General features: G+C 37.1%; 1 protein-coding gene across 5 annotated transcripts in view; it reads right to left on the reverse strand.

Moving 5' to 3' along the window:
- Positions 1-2,531: 2,531 nt before the first annotated feature.
- LOC127799931 (uncharacterized) overlaps positions 2,532-19,344 on the reverse strand; it is a 31,578-nt gene continuing 14,765 nt past the window's right edge. For all 5 annotated transcript variants that reach the window (XM_052334225.1, XM_052334226.1, XM_052334227.1 and 2 more), the window contains 9 exons: positions 8,261-8,317; positions 7,631-7,720; positions 5,480-5,545; positions 4,605-4,673; positions 4,422-4,526; positions 4,131-4,256; positions 3,352-3,410; positions 3,180-3,216; positions 2,532-2,958 (listed from right to left, as the gene is read on the reverse strand). In XM_052334225.1, the coding sequence (XP_052190185.1) occupies positions 2,776-2,958; positions 3,180-3,216; positions 3,352-3,410; positions 4,131-4,256; positions 4,422-4,526; positions 4,605-4,673; positions 5,480-5,545; positions 7,631-7,720; positions 8,261-8,317 (792 nt within the window). In that variant the 3' untranslated portion in view covers positions 2,532-2,775. The remainder of the gene's footprint in view (positions 2,959-3,179; positions 3,217-3,351; positions 3,411-4,130; positions 4,257-4,421; positions 4,527-4,604; positions 4,674-5,479; positions 5,546-7,630; positions 7,721-8,260; positions 8,318-19,344) is intronic.

Here is a 19,344-nt window from a genome sequence, read left to right on the forward strand (position 1 = left end):
TTTCTTGTATCTTTCTAAATGTTTGTTTTAGCTTATTAGGTTTTATTTTATTTTTAGTTTATTCGGGAACAAGTCTTATAATGCATCTTGATCCATGTATACATATTGGCATGATAGATGAATAAAACATAACATTCTCTTGACAAAGACATCTACCACTCCTGCTAAAAATTAGCACAATACTAACCCACTAAGACAGCTAAACATCTACTAAAACAACTAAACAAACTTGACCAAGTCTTGTTGGACCCTCATTTTCCCACTAGCCATACTCCAGTTCATGTCTTCCATGGGCTGCATGGCTATTGCACGTATCATTCTTGCTCAGATTATCCTTGTTTGCAAGGATGAAGTTGGGTATGTCTTCAAGCATTAGTAGTTGAGGTCATTGGCACCGATATTTGGGAAGGAATTTCTCACCACAGAAATAGCATAGGCCTTTTTTTCTTACGCTCTCGGGCTTTTTAGCTCGTAATTCCTTTAGAAGGACTAGCATTGCTAATGGCATTGGTGTCGGTCTTGAGTGTTGGCAAGGGATCTAAAACTCTAACTGTGTTGTTATTCCCTAACTTGGGTGGAATGCTAAGGATAGAGGACTTGAAAGAACTATCCCCTCTTCTTTGCAAGACATTATGTTCTTCCACTAATCAGGCCACTCAAATAGTATCAGCTAGTGAGTAGGGCTGTTTGATTTTGTCGTCCATCATGATTTCATCTTTGAACCCTACGATAAAACAACCGACTAAAATTTTTCTAATAAGTCATCGACTTGGTAGGAAAGCTTCTCGAATTCTTCTTGATACGTTGAAACGATGGTGATTTGCTTGAGTCTAGTGAGTGCTTCGGAGGGGTCTTCATAGTTGATTGGACCGAAACAAAGCAGCAGGGCCTTGGTGAATTCTGTCTAGATTACTAATCATCCGAACTTGGTGAGCCACCTATTCCATTGAAGTGTTATTCCTTCAAGGTGAAATGAGGCGAGTTAGACTTGTTGTTTGGCAGGCATCTCCTTGAAGTCAAAATATTGCTCCATCCTTGCGGGTCTTCTCCATTAAATTTGGGAAAATTCAGTTTGAGATGATGATAATTATGGTCCATGAAAGGTTGGGAGTGATTAGTTGGTGATTAGTTAACAGTAGGTTAACTTGTTGGGAGGATTCAATAAGAGCGAAGGGGTTTGTTCCGGGGTGGTTATTGGCACAATTCTATTAGACGTGAAGTGATTGACGCTCAAATAATATGATCTGGAGGATAGCATGGATTTGTTCAATACTAGGTTCATGGCATCCCAAGATCTCATGAACTTCGTTTCAAAACTCGACATTGGTTTTGCCGTGAGTGTTCATGGTCAGAACCACGATCTGATACCATTGATGGGTATAATTTTAAGAGAAATAGGGGATAGTGGAATTGAGGGAGAAGACAAGTAGAATATATTAGGATTAATTCTAGTCGTCCCATTCATTTCACCTTCAGTCCATATTTATAGACGTACAATGATAACAATAAAGCTACAAAATAGGAAAAACATTTACCACTCTTGCTGAAAATTAACACAATACTAACCCACTAAAACAACTAAACACCCATTAAAAAAGCTAAACAGACTTAATCAAGTCTCGTTGGTCCCTCATTTTCCCATTAGCCATATTCTAGTTCGTGTCTTGCATCAGCTGCATGGTTGTTGCACATATCACTCGTTGTAGTTATTATAGGAATCCTTATGTTCTTTAATTTGGGTGTAGGTTGTCCTTTCCTTGGTAAGGTAGCAGTTTTTCTTTTAGTTTTTACTTCTTTGGTTCTGGTGTTGGTTGTCTTTTTGGCTTTGGCTCTTATGTGCTTTACAGAAACCAAATTAAACCCGCATGGACAGATCAAGAATGAGGAGTACGAAGTGTTGAGCCCCAATCCTACTAGATAGGTTTGGTTGCATAAATTCCGACTTGTCAAGTCTAGAATTCATGTGAAAAAGATTTGATCATTTATACACTAGCCCAGCCACCAAAAGCAACTCATTTTTATTCTAACTTTGACCATAACAAGGAGATCAACCTTTAAAACTAAAGAATGGTTGAGGGGATCACTAAATCTACAAATGAAAATTCTACTGGTTTAAGCTGTAATTCTCCTATAACTTGGCAAGGACCTTGCATGCTAATTTATCAGTCCTTGTTGGTCACAACATTGTGCTACAATTTGACCATTTATAGAAATGGGGCAAAACAACACTCCAAGAGAGTGTTGTCCGTAGTTCCAACTGGAATGGAAAAACAGATTTCCGAAAGCACAACCATCCAAAAAGAATCCCAGCGAGGACAAATTTAGATTGAAGTGGCTTCATTGACTTTTCCATTTTCTGTAATCAAAACCTCCTAAACTTTTAAGGGATTCTGCTTTCCATCAATGTCTAGTCCTCTGCTCGTGTTACTCATCAGAAAAACTTGTAGTCTTCTATTTCTTTCAAGTTATTTCATCAGATGCTGAAGTGGGATTTTCTTTTTCTTTTTTTAATGCCATCATCACCGCCAAAAAGCTCCCAAGGTAAATGACCATTTATAAGATGACCCCATCACTTTTAAGGGTCACTTGAAAAGATAATGCTATCTGGTTAACATAAGTACAGAATTTGTCATTCAGCTTCCAGCCCGTTCAAGCTGCCAAACTAACCAAAAGGAGCTTAGTATACAAATTCGACCAGTAAATCAACTCTCATCTGCCATACATATTTACATATATACTTTTGATCGTACATCAGCAGTTTGTGGGATCAATTTCTCATTGCCTGGGGTATTTTAGATTGGGCTGATCTTCGTGGTTACTCGTGGTGTTACAGCGCTTGATGAAAGAGTCTAGCGTTTTCTGTTTTGCTGGGCTGCTTTTTGGTGTTTTCTGTTTTGCTGGGCTGCTTTTCGGCTGGCTAGTGGAAACTTCCAACGAATTCTCTTGGCCATCAAGCATCTACAAGCCCATGGACCAAATTTCAGTTAAGAAGCCAGACTCTTTCAAGAAAACTGGCCCTGACTCAATATCAGATGGGCGGGTTCTATATGAAACCATATTCCTTGCGGAGGTAAGGGCAAATTGGTGATGCTCTTTACATGTGAATGAAATAAAAGCACAGCACTACAGAAATTCAAATTCATAAGAGCAGTAAAGTTGAGACAAAAGAGTAAACATGCCTGTCCTAAATTTTCCAACTTGCTCTGGATAACATCCCTGCCAAGAGAAATATAAGGCTCAAGTCACATATCAAAATTGTCAACATCTTGTTTTATAATTAAAACTCCTCCAAATAACCACCCTCTTATCAGAGGCAACTGTTCCAGTAAAATAAATGGGATATAACAGTACCATATTATGTCGTCAACCGTGTCATTTGCTAGCAGGTAATATATATTGACTGATGACACCTGAAATCCGGACCTAACTTGTCAGAAAAGTCAAGCTCATTCATAAACAAATAGAAGAATTATACAACTAGGTTTTATATTTAGCTACTGATCACAGTTGACTGTGGGGCAATATCTTGGTGGTGAACATCAATTGGGGCCAGCAACAAAGTTTACCAAACAAACAACCATTGTTGTCAAAGGTGAACCTAGGCTCAAGGCTCAACTGAGGGTGTCTCGCTCTATGCGGCGCATGCCTAAGTGCTAAGGTGAGCCTCACCCTGAGGTGTAAGGTGCATTCCTTTCTCTTCTGTGTAATCTTTTTGTTGTTTTTTGATAGACTTGTTAAAATCTAACAAATAATAACCAGAAAAAATTAAATGAACTTTGAAAAAAAAAAAAAAAAAACACCCCATAATTTAGTTAAATAGTGTTGGTTATTTGTTATGAGTTTATAAGTTTGCATTTGCCTCTTTAAGGTACATATTGAAAATAACGACAGATGAGTACTTTTATAAAGACTTTAAATGTGCGCCTCACATACAAAGGCTCGTGCCTTGTGCCTAGTGCCAAGCAATATGGCGCCTCAATGCACCTTGAGCTTTCAACAACCATGCAAACAACAGCTAGAAACGTGAAAGCAAGAAGGTTAATGATCCTTTTGAGAGTAAAGAAGCACGCACAATAACAATCAGATCCTTTCTAAATCCAGAATGTTGTATAATCATTGAATTAGGTTACCTGGCCAATCCTATGAGCACGATCTTCTGCTTGAATCATGTCTCCTGGAGTCCAAGATAACTCTGCAAAAATGACTGTGCTTGCAGCTGTCAGGGTTAACCCAACGCCTCCAGCTTTGATGGATAGCTGTAGAAAAGCCAATCACAAAGCTTAATTGAAGATCATAAGACTTACATCACAGTGATGGTAAATCCACTTTGAACAAGTGGGAAAATTATGAGAGGCCTGAGAGCAGAAAACATTATATTGAACAAAAAAAAAAAAAAAGAGTCAAAAATCAACATGCATTACCACTGCTGCCTTAATTGCATTCTTTTCCTGAAAATCTGTTACCAAAGATTGCCTTAACGCTGCCGGAGTGCTACCATCTATTCGTATGCAACTGACTTTTTTTTTCTGGAATTTCATAGACAATGAGAGCAGAATAAATTGAAAGGCTTCAGAGAGGAAATCAACTAAATTAGATAATATTACCTGAAGAAATTGGTGTATTGAATCAATCATGGATTGATGGTGAGCAAATATTAGAAACTTGCAATCAGCCTAACAATCAGAATACAACGGTTAAACACATTAGATGCATTTGCAACTAATCCCGACAGCAAAAAACTGTACGGTCAGTAAGGAAGTTCAAATTTCATAAAATAATAGTACATCTGTATTACATTTAAACTTGCACCTGACCTAGAAACCACAGAACATTATGCTATGATTAGATTCTAACACCAACCACCTTAATTAATGTAGATTATCCGACCATGGCGGGTTCTAATGTCTCACAATTGATATTCAAATCACTCTCTTCTTGAACCTTTACTGATAACCAAAAAAATACAAATATAAAAGGATAAATTGCCCCCAAATCCCCTGTGGTTTGGCTTATTTGCATGGAGACCCTCTGGTTTATTTTTTTTCCTAGAGATCCCTGTGGTTTTTCTTTTGTGTTGGGCGGGACACCCCTTCCATTAGTTTTTAACACAAACATTGTTAAATAAATCCAAATAAGTTACATTTAATTAATATTTTGCTAATCATCTCTTTAACTAAAAAAAATAAAAAAGTGGAGAAAAAAAAAACAAAGCCCAACTGTTATACACAAACCATGTTCCATCAGCACTGTTATACACTGAAACCCTAATTGACCAATAGGTATACAGAAATCAAAACCCACAAAATATCATATCAAACCCAGCATTCCTAGTGTTCTTCACAAAACTGAGCACAATAATGAATAATGGAATCTATTACACAACCAATGAAATTGCAACAACTTAAATCATGCATTTGCTGATGGCATTAAATAAAAGGAAGCCTAATGAATATATGCCAAGTGAAGAAAGAATAGGTACCTCTACAATGGTTTCCAGGTAATTCAAAACTGCTGGAATTTTTGCTTCTGCAGAATCAGTATAAATCTGGAGTACAACAAAAGAGTTCAAACAGATTCCTTGAATTTCATAAAAATATACATCCAAAAAAGGGTTTAGATTTTATATCATTTGCTTAGGGATGTTAGATAATGCTATCACCTTTTATATTTTACAATCTTTTTCAGCCTTCTGTGTTCAGTTTTCATTTTCTACTGAAAAAAAAGGGGCAAAATCTGAACTAGGCATTTAATAACACATTCTGTTTTCTAAAACTGAAAACGGAAATATCAAAATATATTTGATACATCCACATTTGTTCGTTATACATTGTGGTTAGACATATGTAGTAACTTGTCAAAGTGCCAGTTATAACTAGTTTCAATTATAATAATATATTCCAGTGCTAAGATTGCTCATTTGTGATTGGAAGATCATGGGTTTGTATTGTGGGAACAGCTTCTTAGAAAAAACCAAAAAAGCAAGGGGAAAGCTAAGTACCAAACCCTCTGTCAACTCTCACAAATTGGGAGTCTTGTGTACTAAGGATGCCCTTTTATGAAGTATATTATTAATTCCAATTTTGAAAAGAAAAAATTAGGTAATTTGGTTAGTCTAACATTATTTGTGTTAATTTTAGCATTGAGTTCAATTAATTAATGGACACCAATAATTCTGCAAAAAATTTCAGCCAAATTATCAGCATTCTTAATTAATAAACAACAATAGTAACATATTAAGCCTTAATCCCGATATGTCAGATCAACTAAATGAAATTTGACTTTCCAATCATTTCAATCTATGGACTCACATCTTCCATAAGGCCCTTCTAACTCATATCATACCTATGAATCTTCCACCAAGTTTTTCTTAGTTTTCCCCCAACTCTTTTGCTAAAGACTTGATGCTTTGCTGCCCAACATTCTGTATTATAAACAAACTGGTCTTATATTTTATTACAATTAATGAATCGAATTAATTTTATTATTATTAATTATAACTTCAATATTGATATTACAAAGAAATAATACTTGTTAAAATAATAATATCTATGATAGCATTATAAAAATTAACAAATACAAAATATCAATATCAACATTAATAAGAAAAATGCGAATTTTAGAATTGGTTAACAATATTATCAACAATATAAATATATATACTGTTATAAAATAATTATAGCATTACCCATATATTGTAAATATTGCAATTTTAATTGTGCTATTTTAATCATAATAACAATAATTGTTATTAATATTGTAATATTAGTAATCACTATTATTATGTTAATAATGCTAATATTACATTATAATATTTTTCTAATTAGCATTATATCTTACAATTAATATTTATTATCAATATAACAATCATAAATATCATCAATTAGAATTACAAAATATTAACAATTTAATAAATTCTGTACTGATAATATTAAATAATATCAGAAATTTAGTAATATTAAATTATACTACAATATTCTTCTAAATAACATCATAAATGGGTACTGTAAACTACAAAAATAGACTAAATAGTAATATAGGAATAAATCTCTTACCAATATTATTAGTATTACCATTTAATATTATAATATAAATATTTATTTTGAGTATTGTATTGGTAGTGTTAAATCTTATAACAATAAGAAAATCATTATTAAAATTTAATATGACGACAAAATATTAATAACATGATGTTATGAAATACGAGAATATCATTGCAATAATTAATAAGAAAGAGAAGACATTGCTTTCCCAATGTAGTTTCCACAACTCAAAGATACTTTCTACAACTTGAACCCATGACTAGCTAAGAGTTGTGAAGCAACCTCTTTCTCTTTTGAACAAATACAAGGGAAAGGTTGCATACAAACACAACTCTATCCTGACCCTCACAAAGCGGGAGCCTTGTGCATTAGGGCTGCCTAAACACAAAGTTCACCCTGGTATGACTTTTATAAGTAACTCATTCACAAAAATGATGCATTGAAGGAGAACAGGAAAGCTGGCAATTATTACAGTGCACAATACCATGTAATATCAAAATGGTGAAAGAACCCTGCCTCAATAGGCAAAAGAAACATTATCAATAACATAAGAACTACAGAAAACCTGTGTCTCGATCTCATACACATACCTTATTAATAAGATTCTTCTCAGAAAACTTGAGTGAGTCTGCATCCTCTTTCGATTGGCAAGCCTTGATTTTGCTTTTCACAACCTCCAACTAAGTAATAAAACATTATTATCAGCAGCACTTTCATCTTTTTTTTTTTTTACATTCTCATTTTTCCCAGGAAAGGAAAATACCCTTTGAGTGCATCTTTAGAATGCACATTGACATTTTATGAAAAGTGTGCATACTTCAATCAGGAGAAGTATAGGAAGTTCATATAGAGAGAGAGAGCAGAGCAGAGGAAGAAAATAGCCAAATTTCATTTATAGAGAAAATAACACGTAAAATGAGGAACTATCACCTCGTGATCAACACAGGAAATACAACAAGGCATTTAATCGTAGCATAACTCGATTCTATAACCTGAACAGCAAGTTAGACACACACAGCATGACATTAACATCCAGTTCCTGATTACAACCAGAGAAATATTCTGGCAAAGCTTAAGGATGTTAGGGTTTACCATGCAGATGTACTGAAACAGCAACACATTAAACTTCCACTACCCATTTATTCTCAAACTTATAAGAAATCAAATTAATGTAGTCAAGAATATTGAAGAAAGTAGCAATATCAAGAAATTTAGATCACCTCTCTAAATAAAGCATTAATTTGTCGCATGTCCTTCTCGGCCAAATCTAAGAAAACCTGCAAATAAGCATAATAAGACAACAAAGTGAACTTTATTGAAAATTCTATCAACATATTAATCAATGTTCAAGAAATAAATGAAGGTAAAGAGTTGAATTCTAGAACTACGTTCAAGAATGTCCAGCTGCCAAGGATCAGCATAAGGATTTTACAGCAATCATTTTATGTAAATATTATCAAGATTTTTCTACAATTTTACCACTTCTGATGCCCTTGTTTAATCAGGACTCGTGTATTAATGATGTTTCATTATTCTGAGCACACACAAAGCACATTGGGGTTTTTCATGTGATATCTATTTATGTTTCCGGCTGAATTTTTGGTATGGAATGCGTGAGATCTATTGCCATTCAGTTGAAAAGTCTTCATATTGCTATCAGCTACTGAAGTTGATATATCTGTAGTCTGTAGATGGAATTCGTGTTTTATTATTATAATTATTTTTCCAAGGGATTTTTTTTTTCAGGTGCTTTCCTTTGTTGTATACTGTATGAGACCTAGCTATTATTGAATTTAAAGTTTACCATGTTATTGGAAATTTGCTGTATTTCTTGTTTCAGCATGTGTGTGTGTGTGTGTGTGTGTTTTAAATAATATTGGAGAACAAGGAATGAGAACCACATATAGGCAAAAGTGACAAGACAGAACCACTTAGGGTCACAAGGAACAAAAGGAGTTGGCATTTTTCTGATTGGAGTGACTCCCAAAGAACAAATAAATTAATTTATGATGGTGATGGATGCTTTCATATGCTTTCCAAGCAGCATATAATTTGTGTGGAAGGATTGGTGTCGGATTGACTGCAGATAGCATCAGCAGTGATTGTATTGTTAGGATTATGTGTTCTGTTGTAGAGGATTTATTTTATCAATAGGCGGTTATATTTGTTGTTAATGTGGTTGGTGGTTTGAGGCTAGTATATAACCTAGCCTCACTGTTGATTTCTTGTATCTTGTAATTCATTTCCTTCAATACAATTCAGCAAGATTAATTTTTCTTTCTCTCGTTTCTTCTTTTGGTTTTCCATTGTGAAGCTCCTGCTTCATGATATCAGAGCCTTGCAACTAACATCAATGGCCTCTCGAGATTCCAGCTCACCATCGCTTCCTCATTCTTCTTCTACCCTATCGTCGGCCACTCAGTCTGATTTCTCAGCAGTGGTGAAAGCTTTCAATTTCATCCGTACGAAACTAGATTCCAACAATTACTTGTACTAGAAGGCGCAAATCTTGGCCACAATTAGGGCTTTTGATCTGCTGCCTTTCATCAACAAGTCATCTCCACCTCTGAAATACATTTCCTCTGATCATGAAGAGCCAGTTGTCAATCTGGAATATCTCAGCTGGATCAAGTCAGACCAGCTGTTGTTAGGGTGGTTATTCTCTATCATAGAAAAGGAGGTTCTTGGACAGGTAATTCATTGCGAGTCGGCGACTGAGGTATGGATAATTCTCGAGAACCTTTATTCTCAACAAACTATAGCAAGATCCTTTCAATTAAAGCAACAACTTAAATCTATTAAGAATGACATGTCCATAAATGATTATTTTGAAGATTAAGACCATAGGGCATGCCCTAGCGGCTATTGGCAAGCCTCTAAGTGATAAAGACTTGTTGATGGCTATCTTACATGGATTAGATGATGATTATGAAACGGTCATAAGTTTGATTACCTATCAAACGGATGAAATCAGCATAGAAAAGGTTCAATATTGAACAAAGACTTGCTGTGAAAAAGTGTATCTAATTTGTCATATGTGCATGGTTTTGATTATGCAACTATGCATGTTAATGTGGCTTCACAATTATCTAGAGGTGGCAGTACTTCTAGCAGAGGAAATTTTTCTGGTAGAAGTAATTTTGCTCCACGAGGAGGTGGTTATAGAGGAGGTAGTGGTCGAGGCAGGTCCTCTAGCAGGTGGATCTACTGCTAGTTGTGTGGGAAACCCGGTCATTTTGCTGATAGGTGCTTTCATTGATTTGATAAAACCTTTCAGCATAATATGAATTCTTTTGGTAGAGGTGGTGGTATGGTCCAGTCTGATCCTTAGGCTTTTGTAGCTTCACATGAGTGTAATGGAGCTTTCTTGACTGATTTAGGGTTTGCAGCTGAGACTCACGATGGTTGTTCACCCCAATCCTCAAAAACACAGTCCCAATTCTCTTCCTCTTCACCTTATCATCATGGTGATCCTTCCTGGTGCATAGACTCTGGTGCTACGAACCACATCACCTCTAGCTTGAGTAACCTTTCTCTTCATTCCCCCTACAGTGGCAGTGATAAAGTTGCAGTAGGCAACGGTAAGACTCTTTTTATTACTAATATTGGGCTTAGCTAAATGCTTACTCAGACTAATCCTACCTTTATCATTTCTTTACCAAGTGTTCTTCATGTTTCTAGTATGAACAAGAACCTGATTAGTGTCCCTCAACTTATTAATGATCATAATGTGATTGCCAAGTTTCACTTTAACTTTTGTTAGATTAAGGACAAGGATTCAGGCCAAGTGCTACTTTGATGAATGCTTAAGGATGGCCTCTACCAGCTAGCTCCAGCATTTGTTCATGTTGAATCCCAGGCTGCTTCTTCTCATGTGTCCAGCAATCTTGCTGTTGTCGTTTCTCAAAGAATCTAACGAGTCTTTGGTGTCTTGTTTGAATAATTGTAAAGGACAGAGTATGTCCTCTTCTACTGGGTTGCCTAGCATGCAATTGGTTTATGTTGATAGGGTGTGTCAGCATTGGTATGCTAGGTTGGGACATCCTTCTTTTCGTGTATTGCAATACGTTCTTAATAAAGTCAATGTTCCTTGTTCTACTAATGATCTTTCATTTTGTGACTCTTGTAAATTGGGTAAAATGCATCAACTTCCTTTTGTTAGTTGTCAAATTACAACAAAGAGTCCCTTGGAATTAGTATACTCAGATTTGTAGGGCCTTTCTCCTGTTCTTTCTACCGAGGGGTATCGTTATTATATTGTATTTGTGGATGCTTACACTAGGCATACATGGTTGTATCACTTGAGACTAAAATCTGATGCTTTGTCTACTTTTAAGACCTTTCACAAATTTGTTGAATTGCAATATCAATCAAAACTTAAGGCCTTCCAAACGGACAATGGTGGAGAATTTAAGGCCTTCCTACCTTACTTATATGCCTGTGGCATTCAACCTCGGTTTTCCTGTCCCCATACCCACTAACAAAATGGTGTTGTCGAAAGAAAACATAGACACATAACTGAGATAGGATTTACTCCCTTAGCCCATACCCACATGCCCTTAAAATTTTGGGTAGAAGCCTTTCGAACAGCTGTCTACATCATTAATTTGTTACCGGCTTCACCACTTCAATTTCAAACCCCTTTTGAGGAACTCTATCATAAACAGCCTAACTACATGTAGTTGCAACCATTTGGTTGTGCTTATTTTCCATACCTTAGACCTTACAACAAGCACAAGTACAATTTCCATTCTACCAAGTGTGTGTTTCTTGGCTACAGTTATGTGCAAGCTGGGTATAAATGTATGCATCCCTCTAGTTGAATCTATGTGTCGAGACATGTCCATTTTAATCTTGAAGAGTTTCCATTTCCTCAACTATTTTTTACCTCTCGTGCCCCTCAGACAGTATCTAATGGTTTGTCTACAGCTATTCTAAATTCGTCTCTTCCTTCTATCTTCTTTGATTCTTCTCCTCGAGTAGCACCACTCAACTCCTCTGTCACTCCTGCCACTAGTCCTATTCTACCTACTGCTGAGCAACCTTCTTCTTCTGTTCCTATTGAGCCTGCTGCTACACGTAAGTCAACTAAATCTAAGGCTGCTCCAACACCTTTCATTCACCCAATGATCAGTAGAGCCAAAGCAAAATAGCTTGCTATTACTCCTCCCCATGCCCCTACAGCCCAATTCTGTTCAAGAAGCTCTCTTAGATCCCAATTGGATTAAAGCTATGGAGGAAGAACATTCTGAATCTCATTGATTGCAAGTGGGTTTTTAGGGTCAAGTACAAATTCTGATGGCTCTATTCTCAAGTACAAAACTCGACTAGTTGCTAAGGGTTTCCTCCAAACACTTGGGGTTGATTATGCTGAAACATTCAACCCGACTGTCAAGGCTCCTACAATTCGAGTCTGGTTCTCTTTGGCTATTACATTTGGCTGGGATATCCAACAGGTTGATGTCAATAATGTGTTTCTTAATGGGGATCTACATGAGGCAGTGTTTATGTCATAACCTAAGGCGTTTGTGCATCAACAATTTCCTTCTCATGTGTGTCGCATGAGGAAGTCTTTCTATGGGCTTAAGCATGCTCCAAGAGTTTGGTATACTAAGTTGAGGTTAGCCCTACAAGATTGGGATTTTGTAAGAGTTGTTTCAAATGCTTCTTTGTTCATTACAAGGACTCCAAAATTTGTGTTATTTGTTTTGGTATATGTGGATGACATTCTGGTTACTGGATCTGATTCTACAGCTTTGCATGCTTGTATTCAGGATTTAGACACCTACTTTGCCCTCAAGACTCTTCGTTTGGTTAACTACTTCTTAGGGTTTGAAGCTTATAGAGACCCTATGGGTATACTTAACCCAATCCAAATATAACTGGATTTGTTGAAGAAGGCTGCAATGCAAGATTGCAAGCCTTGTGCCACTCCTATGAGTCCGGGTACCTCTTTGACTGATGAGGGTGATTTGTTTTCAGATCTTTCACTTTATAGGACTGTTATTGGCTCACTTCAATATTTAACTTATACTAGACTAATGTGGCGTTTGTGGTGAACAAATTAAGTTGGTTTTTGTCTTCTCCTAAGGTCCAACACTAGTTGGATTGTAAGAGGTTGCTTCGGTATCTCAAGGAAACAATTGGTTTAGGTATGTTATTTACCCCTTGTCTTCAAGACTTGTCTTTAACAGTGTGATGTTGATCATGCAGGGTGCAAATTCACTAGATGTTCTACTAACGGCCTGTGTGTTTTTCTTGGTAAAAACCTATTGGTTTAGGGTTCAAAGAAGTAGACTGTTGTGGCCAGATTTGTTGGTGAGGCTGAATACCGAGCAGTGGCACAAGGAGTGACTGAGGTGTAGTGGTTGAAGTCTCTGTTTTCAGAATTAGATTATCCATGTGTTCATACTCCTATTCTTTGGTGTGATAACCTAGTAGCCAAGTGTATAGCAGAAAATCCGATGCGTCACTCTAAAACTAAACACGTCGAGATTAATGTGCACTTTGTTAGAGAGAAGGTTGACTGTGGTGATGTTGAGATTCAGTATGTTCCTACGCTACATCAAGTGGATGACATATTTGCTAAGGGGCTGCCAAAGGATAGATTTTTGTATCTGTGTGATAAGCTTGGACTTAGAGTGACACCTATGCATCAGGATTCAGTAGCTACAGATAAGTTGCAGGTTACTTCAAGGAAGTCTAATATGGAGTCTAGTTTGAGGAGGCATGTGGAAGGATTGGTGTCGGGTTGACTGCTGATAGCATCAGCAATGATTGTATTGTTAGGATTATGTGTTCTGTTGTAGAGGATTTATTTTATCAGTAGGCAATTATGTTTTTTGTTAATGTGGTTAGGCGGTTTGAGGCTAGTAAATAACCTAGCCTCACTGTTGATTTCTTGTATCTTGTAATTTATTTCCTTCAATACAATTCAGCAAGATTATTTTTTCTGTCTCATTTCTTCTTTCCTTTTCCATCCTGAAGCTCTCGCTTCAATTTGAATGAAACAAAAAATCAGTTATTCCAAACTGTGGGAATCAAGGTAGGAGATAGGATGTATTTAGTCAATATTCTATAGGGAATTAAGGTTGTAATTAGGCTGTGATTATGTCTATATTACTGTATATAGATTATTACCCCAATTAGGAGATTAGGAGATTTGTTTCCATATCTATGTAAGCATCTATTGTGTATATATTCCTACTAATTCAATGAATAAAAGACAAAAAATTCTAGCATAATTTTCCACATGGTATCAAAGCCTAGATTAGAAACCTAGGACTTTCTTTCTCGGGCCTTCATTGTCGACAGATCTATGGTCACCGACAGCCTCTACTGTCGCTGTCGACAACCCCATCACTGGCAGCCTTCATTGCTGCAACAGAGTCCATTGCTGCCACACGTGTTCTCAGCAATATGTCTACTACCAAAGGCAAGGTCAGTTCCCATGGCATAGGAGAAACACCAGCAATCTCAGGGATTCTATCGTCAGGAGAACTGCAACAAATCAATAATGCTTATCGATTGGAAGGGAAGAATTATATAAAATGGTCCCAATTGAACCGGATCATTTTGAAAGGGAAAGGAAAGATTAGTCATATCATGGGGACCGAACTGAAGAAGGAAGATCCAACCCATGTAGCATGGGATGAAGAAGATTCCATGATAATTGCATGACTTTTGGAGTTCCATGGCACCCAAAATAAGTGGCACCTGCATGTTTCTACCGACGACAAAAGATGTTTGGGAGTCTATCCAAAAGACCCACTCGAAGGTTAAGGATGCAGCTCAAATCTATGAGTTGAAGTTCGAAATAATTTCAACAAAACAAGAGAATAAGACTGTTACATAGTATGCCAATATCTTGAAAGGACTGTAGCAGGAGATGAATCACTACCAAGTCATTGAGATGAAAAATAGTGATGATGCAGCAATGTTGAAGGCTTTCATAAAGAAGGGTAGAACCTACAACTTCCTAGCAAGATTCAACGTGAAGTACGATCAGGTGAGGGTTCAAATCTTAGGAAAAGATGATTTACCTTCACTAAATGAAGTTGTTCCAATTATACTAGCTTAGGAAAGTAGGCGGGGTGTAATGCTAGAACCTAAACCAGTTGAAGCCTCAGCAACAGTGGCTAATGGAGGCGATCGTGGATTTAAGAAGGACCAACCAAACGGGGAGAATGGGAAAATAGTCTCCAAATCTAAAGGCAATGACAACCGTGATAACCTGTGGTGCACTTTTTGCAAGAAACCGAGACACCCTCGGGAGATGGGACGGAGGCTAAATGGTAAACCACCAAGTGAGTAGGCAAATAGAGGCAGACAACAACGGAGCAAGGGGCAAGCCAATATGGCAGCGCCGCAAGTGGAAGAATAGACCCAAGAACCAAAGGAATTCAACAAGGAAGAGATTGAGAGGTTGAGACATCTTCTAAGTACTCTTGAAAAACTGTCATCTTCAGGTAATTGCTCATTGATGCACTCAGGTAAACTTTCAATCTCTCATGCTTTAAATGCCTCAAATACATCCTTTAAAGACTCATAGATTATTGATTCCGAAACCACTAACCATATAACTCATTCCTCTCAGTTTTCCCACTCATACTCACCCTGTTTCAGCAGTTCGAAAATTGCCACTACTAATGGTTCCTTGATCACAGTAGTTGGGATAGAAGAGATAAAAATCAATGCTAAACTTACACTAAAGAATGTCCTTCATATGCCTAAATTGTCCACCAATCTTTTATCAGTATCCAAATTGTCCTATCATGTGAATTGCAAAGTGATTTTTCTACCATCTTGTTGTTTGTTTCAGGACCAGGATTCGAGAATGATGATTGGATGTGCTAAGGAACATGATGGTTTATAATATCTTGAGAAATCTGAGAAACCAATAGTTGGCAAGTGGAACCAGCCCTTAACCTACCTTTTTGAACAGCATCTACCCAATAAAGACAATTTGGCTACACCATTACAAGCTAGGACACCCTTCTTTTTCAACCCTTAAGATTATGTTCCGTTCTTTGTTTAAAGAATTAGCTCTAGACAGCTTCATTGTGAGGTCTATGAACTTGCAAAACACATACGTGTTGTTTTCCCTGTCAGCAATAAGAGAAGTCATTTCCCTTCGAAGTTGATTCATAGTGATATATGGAGTCCATCAACCAATCCAGATGTTTTTAGGACACGTTGGTTTGTTTCGTTTATTGATGATTGTATAAGGGCTACCTAGGTATTTCTTCTTAAATCCAAATTTGATGTGAGTGACCTCCTCCCCAATTTCTTTTCCATGATACAAATCCAATTTAGGGCACAAACAACCATCTCTTAGATACTATTTGACCATTGTTGTTTCAAAAAAAAAAAAAAGCCAAAACATTTTTAGGGGGAAGCAGTCCTTACAGGCACACATGTCATAAATCGGTTACCATCCCAAATTAAATTTTTAGAGTCTCATGGTAGTCTTGTCCTAGGTTTATCCAGGTCTTCATACAACAAACCATCTTACCCCTATAGTATTCGGATGTGTTTCATTTGTTCATGTTCACAACCCAAATAGGGGGAAATTGGATCCCAGAGCTATTAAGGGTGTCTTTGCGGGCTACTTTTCAACACATAAAAGGTACAAATGCTATTATCCACCGACTAAGAAACTCCTTATTCCAACGAATGTTGCCTTTGTTGAAATTGAACCCTACCTTACCCAACCTTATTTTTGGAGGGAGACATTAATTATGGGAGATAAGGATGATTTTTTCCTTCTTAACTAACCATCATCATCCCTAAACCTATACCTGAACCTGAACTTGAGCCCTCTTCAAAAAACCCATGAACATGAGCCCTTCCTACAACCTGGTTCACAAACAGAAGGGGGAAAGGCCACTACTGACAATCGATTTTCAAAAATTTACTCAAGAAGGACAAATCCAGAACTCGAACCAAGGATGGACCAATCATTAGACCCAACTTATGGAAATGAGGTAATATCTATTAGCTCTTATTCAAACATTGATCCCTTGACTAACATTGATTTGGCCATAGCACTCAGGAAAGGAACCAGAGAGTGCACAAAACATCCCTTATACCCAATATCTCACTTTGTATCCTTTAAAAGATGTTCTCCATCTCATAGAAGTTTCCTTGCAAACATAAACACAACATATATTCCCACAACATTATCAGAGGCTTTACACTATGAGAATTGGAAAAATGCTATGAATGTTGAAATCCAAGCCCTGAAGAAGAACAATACTTGGAGATTGTGGATTTACCAAAAGAAAAGAAACTGGTGGGATGGGTCTTCATAGTCAGGTATAGAGTAGATAGGACACTTGAAAGGTACAAACCTAGGTTGATAGCTAAAGGATACAACCAAACATATTGGAGAGAAAAATAGTAAATGACTCGGTCAACACAATAAGCTGGTGATAGCGTTTTTGCAAAAGCTCAGTGGTATAAGCTTTTTTCAAACGTTGTGCTTCCAGTGTTTAAGCTACATAGCTTTTAAGCTATTTAGTATTGCCAAACATTTAAGGAAAAACGCTAATAAGCTACAAAACCAACTTATAAGCGATCAAACCATTTATCCAAACAGGCCCTGAATAGGCTGACAAGACTGTTGATTCGAAGAAGGCTCTGAAAACATAATAGGAGAGGAAACAGAATCAACAGGATCAAAAGGTGATAAGGAAGGAACTGAAGACTGTGTTACTCGAGGAACATCAAAAGAAAGAGAAGGAAGGAAATGAAGGATAGAGGTTGAAGGACCATGAGACTGAACTGCAAATGAGGAACAAGCCAAGGGTAAGAACAAGCTAGGATAGGGATACTCATCTAAATTAAATTTAACACGTTTAGAGACATATATTCTACCCGAATGATGTAAACATTTATACCTCGCTTGAACATGGTTATAACCAAGAAACACACACTTGGAAGAATGAAAATAAACTTGTATCGGTTATAAGGTTGGAGATAGGGAAAGCAGGAGCACCCAAAAGGTTGAAGGTCAATGTAGGAAGGTTGTTTATGATAAAGTAACTCAAATGGATAGCAAAATTTCAAAACAAGTAATTACTAGTATCAAGTTTGATTGGGACAAAATTGAAGGGTTTCACAACTGAAGGAAAATCGAGTTGCAAGTTAGAAGATAAAGAAGAGTTTGATCGAGGTAACGAGGAGGCACTACAATCTTCATTAAATGCAATGGACATAGGTCAAAGGCTCTGATACCATGTAATGAGGTTTTAGATGTGAAATGAAGAAACAAAAACTCACACAAGGAGAAAAATGAGAATGAGAGGTTCTGAAGAATGCCTTGATCAGTGAATTAATTAAAATGAAATAAGAGTATAAGACATAGTTGAACTATTTAATCCAGCTATCCTTGACAACAAAATAACTAACCAACTTAGTTACTTAACTAATGCTTTACTAAATACAACAAACAACATAACTAATTACACCAATTCACTATACTATTCAGCATCACTTTCTTCAACAATGAGTGAGGCACCGGTGCTGGCCTTGCCTGATTTCAATCAGCCTTTTATCTGGGGAACTGATGCGAGCAATGCAAGAATTGGTGTTGTTCTCATGCACAGTGGCCATCCTATAGCTTACCTCAGTCAAGCCTAGGCTCCCAAACATAAGGGACTAAGCATCTATGATAAAGAACTATTGGTTGTACTGTTAGTGGTGAAGAAATGGTGGCACTACTTGGAGGGTGGAACTTTTGTAATCCACACTGATCATGAGAGTCTGAAGTTCCTTGTGTAGTAGAAACAGCACACTCAGCTACAGCGGAGGGGAATAAGCAAGTCGATGGGTTTGGATTACACGATTCAATACCAGAAAGGAAGGGACAATATGGTAGTGGATGCTCTATCACGGTGTGTCGAGGGTGGAACGGTTAAAACCGTTACCACAGTGGTTTTGGATTGGATGCAAGAGGTGACAACAAGCTATTCCTTGGCGGAGTGGACTAAAGGATTGCTGGAACAGTTTCTGCTCAATCCCTTTAGCCGACCAGGTTACAGCTTGACTAATGGACTGAGTCGATTTCGGGGCAGAATTGTGATCGGGGACTATAACCAGCTTAGGTCTCAAATTTTGCAAGCGTTACATGGGTGGCCTGTAGGGGGGCATTCGGGCATAAGGAACACTTGCCACAAAGTTAAACAGCTATTTTATTAGCCCAGTCTTAAGAGAAGTGTGCAGGAGTATGTCATGTCTTGTGATGTGTGTCAGCGCTGCAAACACGAAACAGTGGCGACGCCACCAAGGCTGCTACAGCCGC

The sequence above is a fragment of the Diospyros lotus genome, chromosome 4 (assembly GCF_014633365.1).
Source record: "Diospyros lotus cultivar Yz01 chromosome 4, ASM1463336v1, whole genome shotgun sequence".
NCBI lineage: Eukaryota > Viridiplantae > Streptophyta > Magnoliopsida > Ericales > Ebenaceae > Diospyros > Diospyros lotus.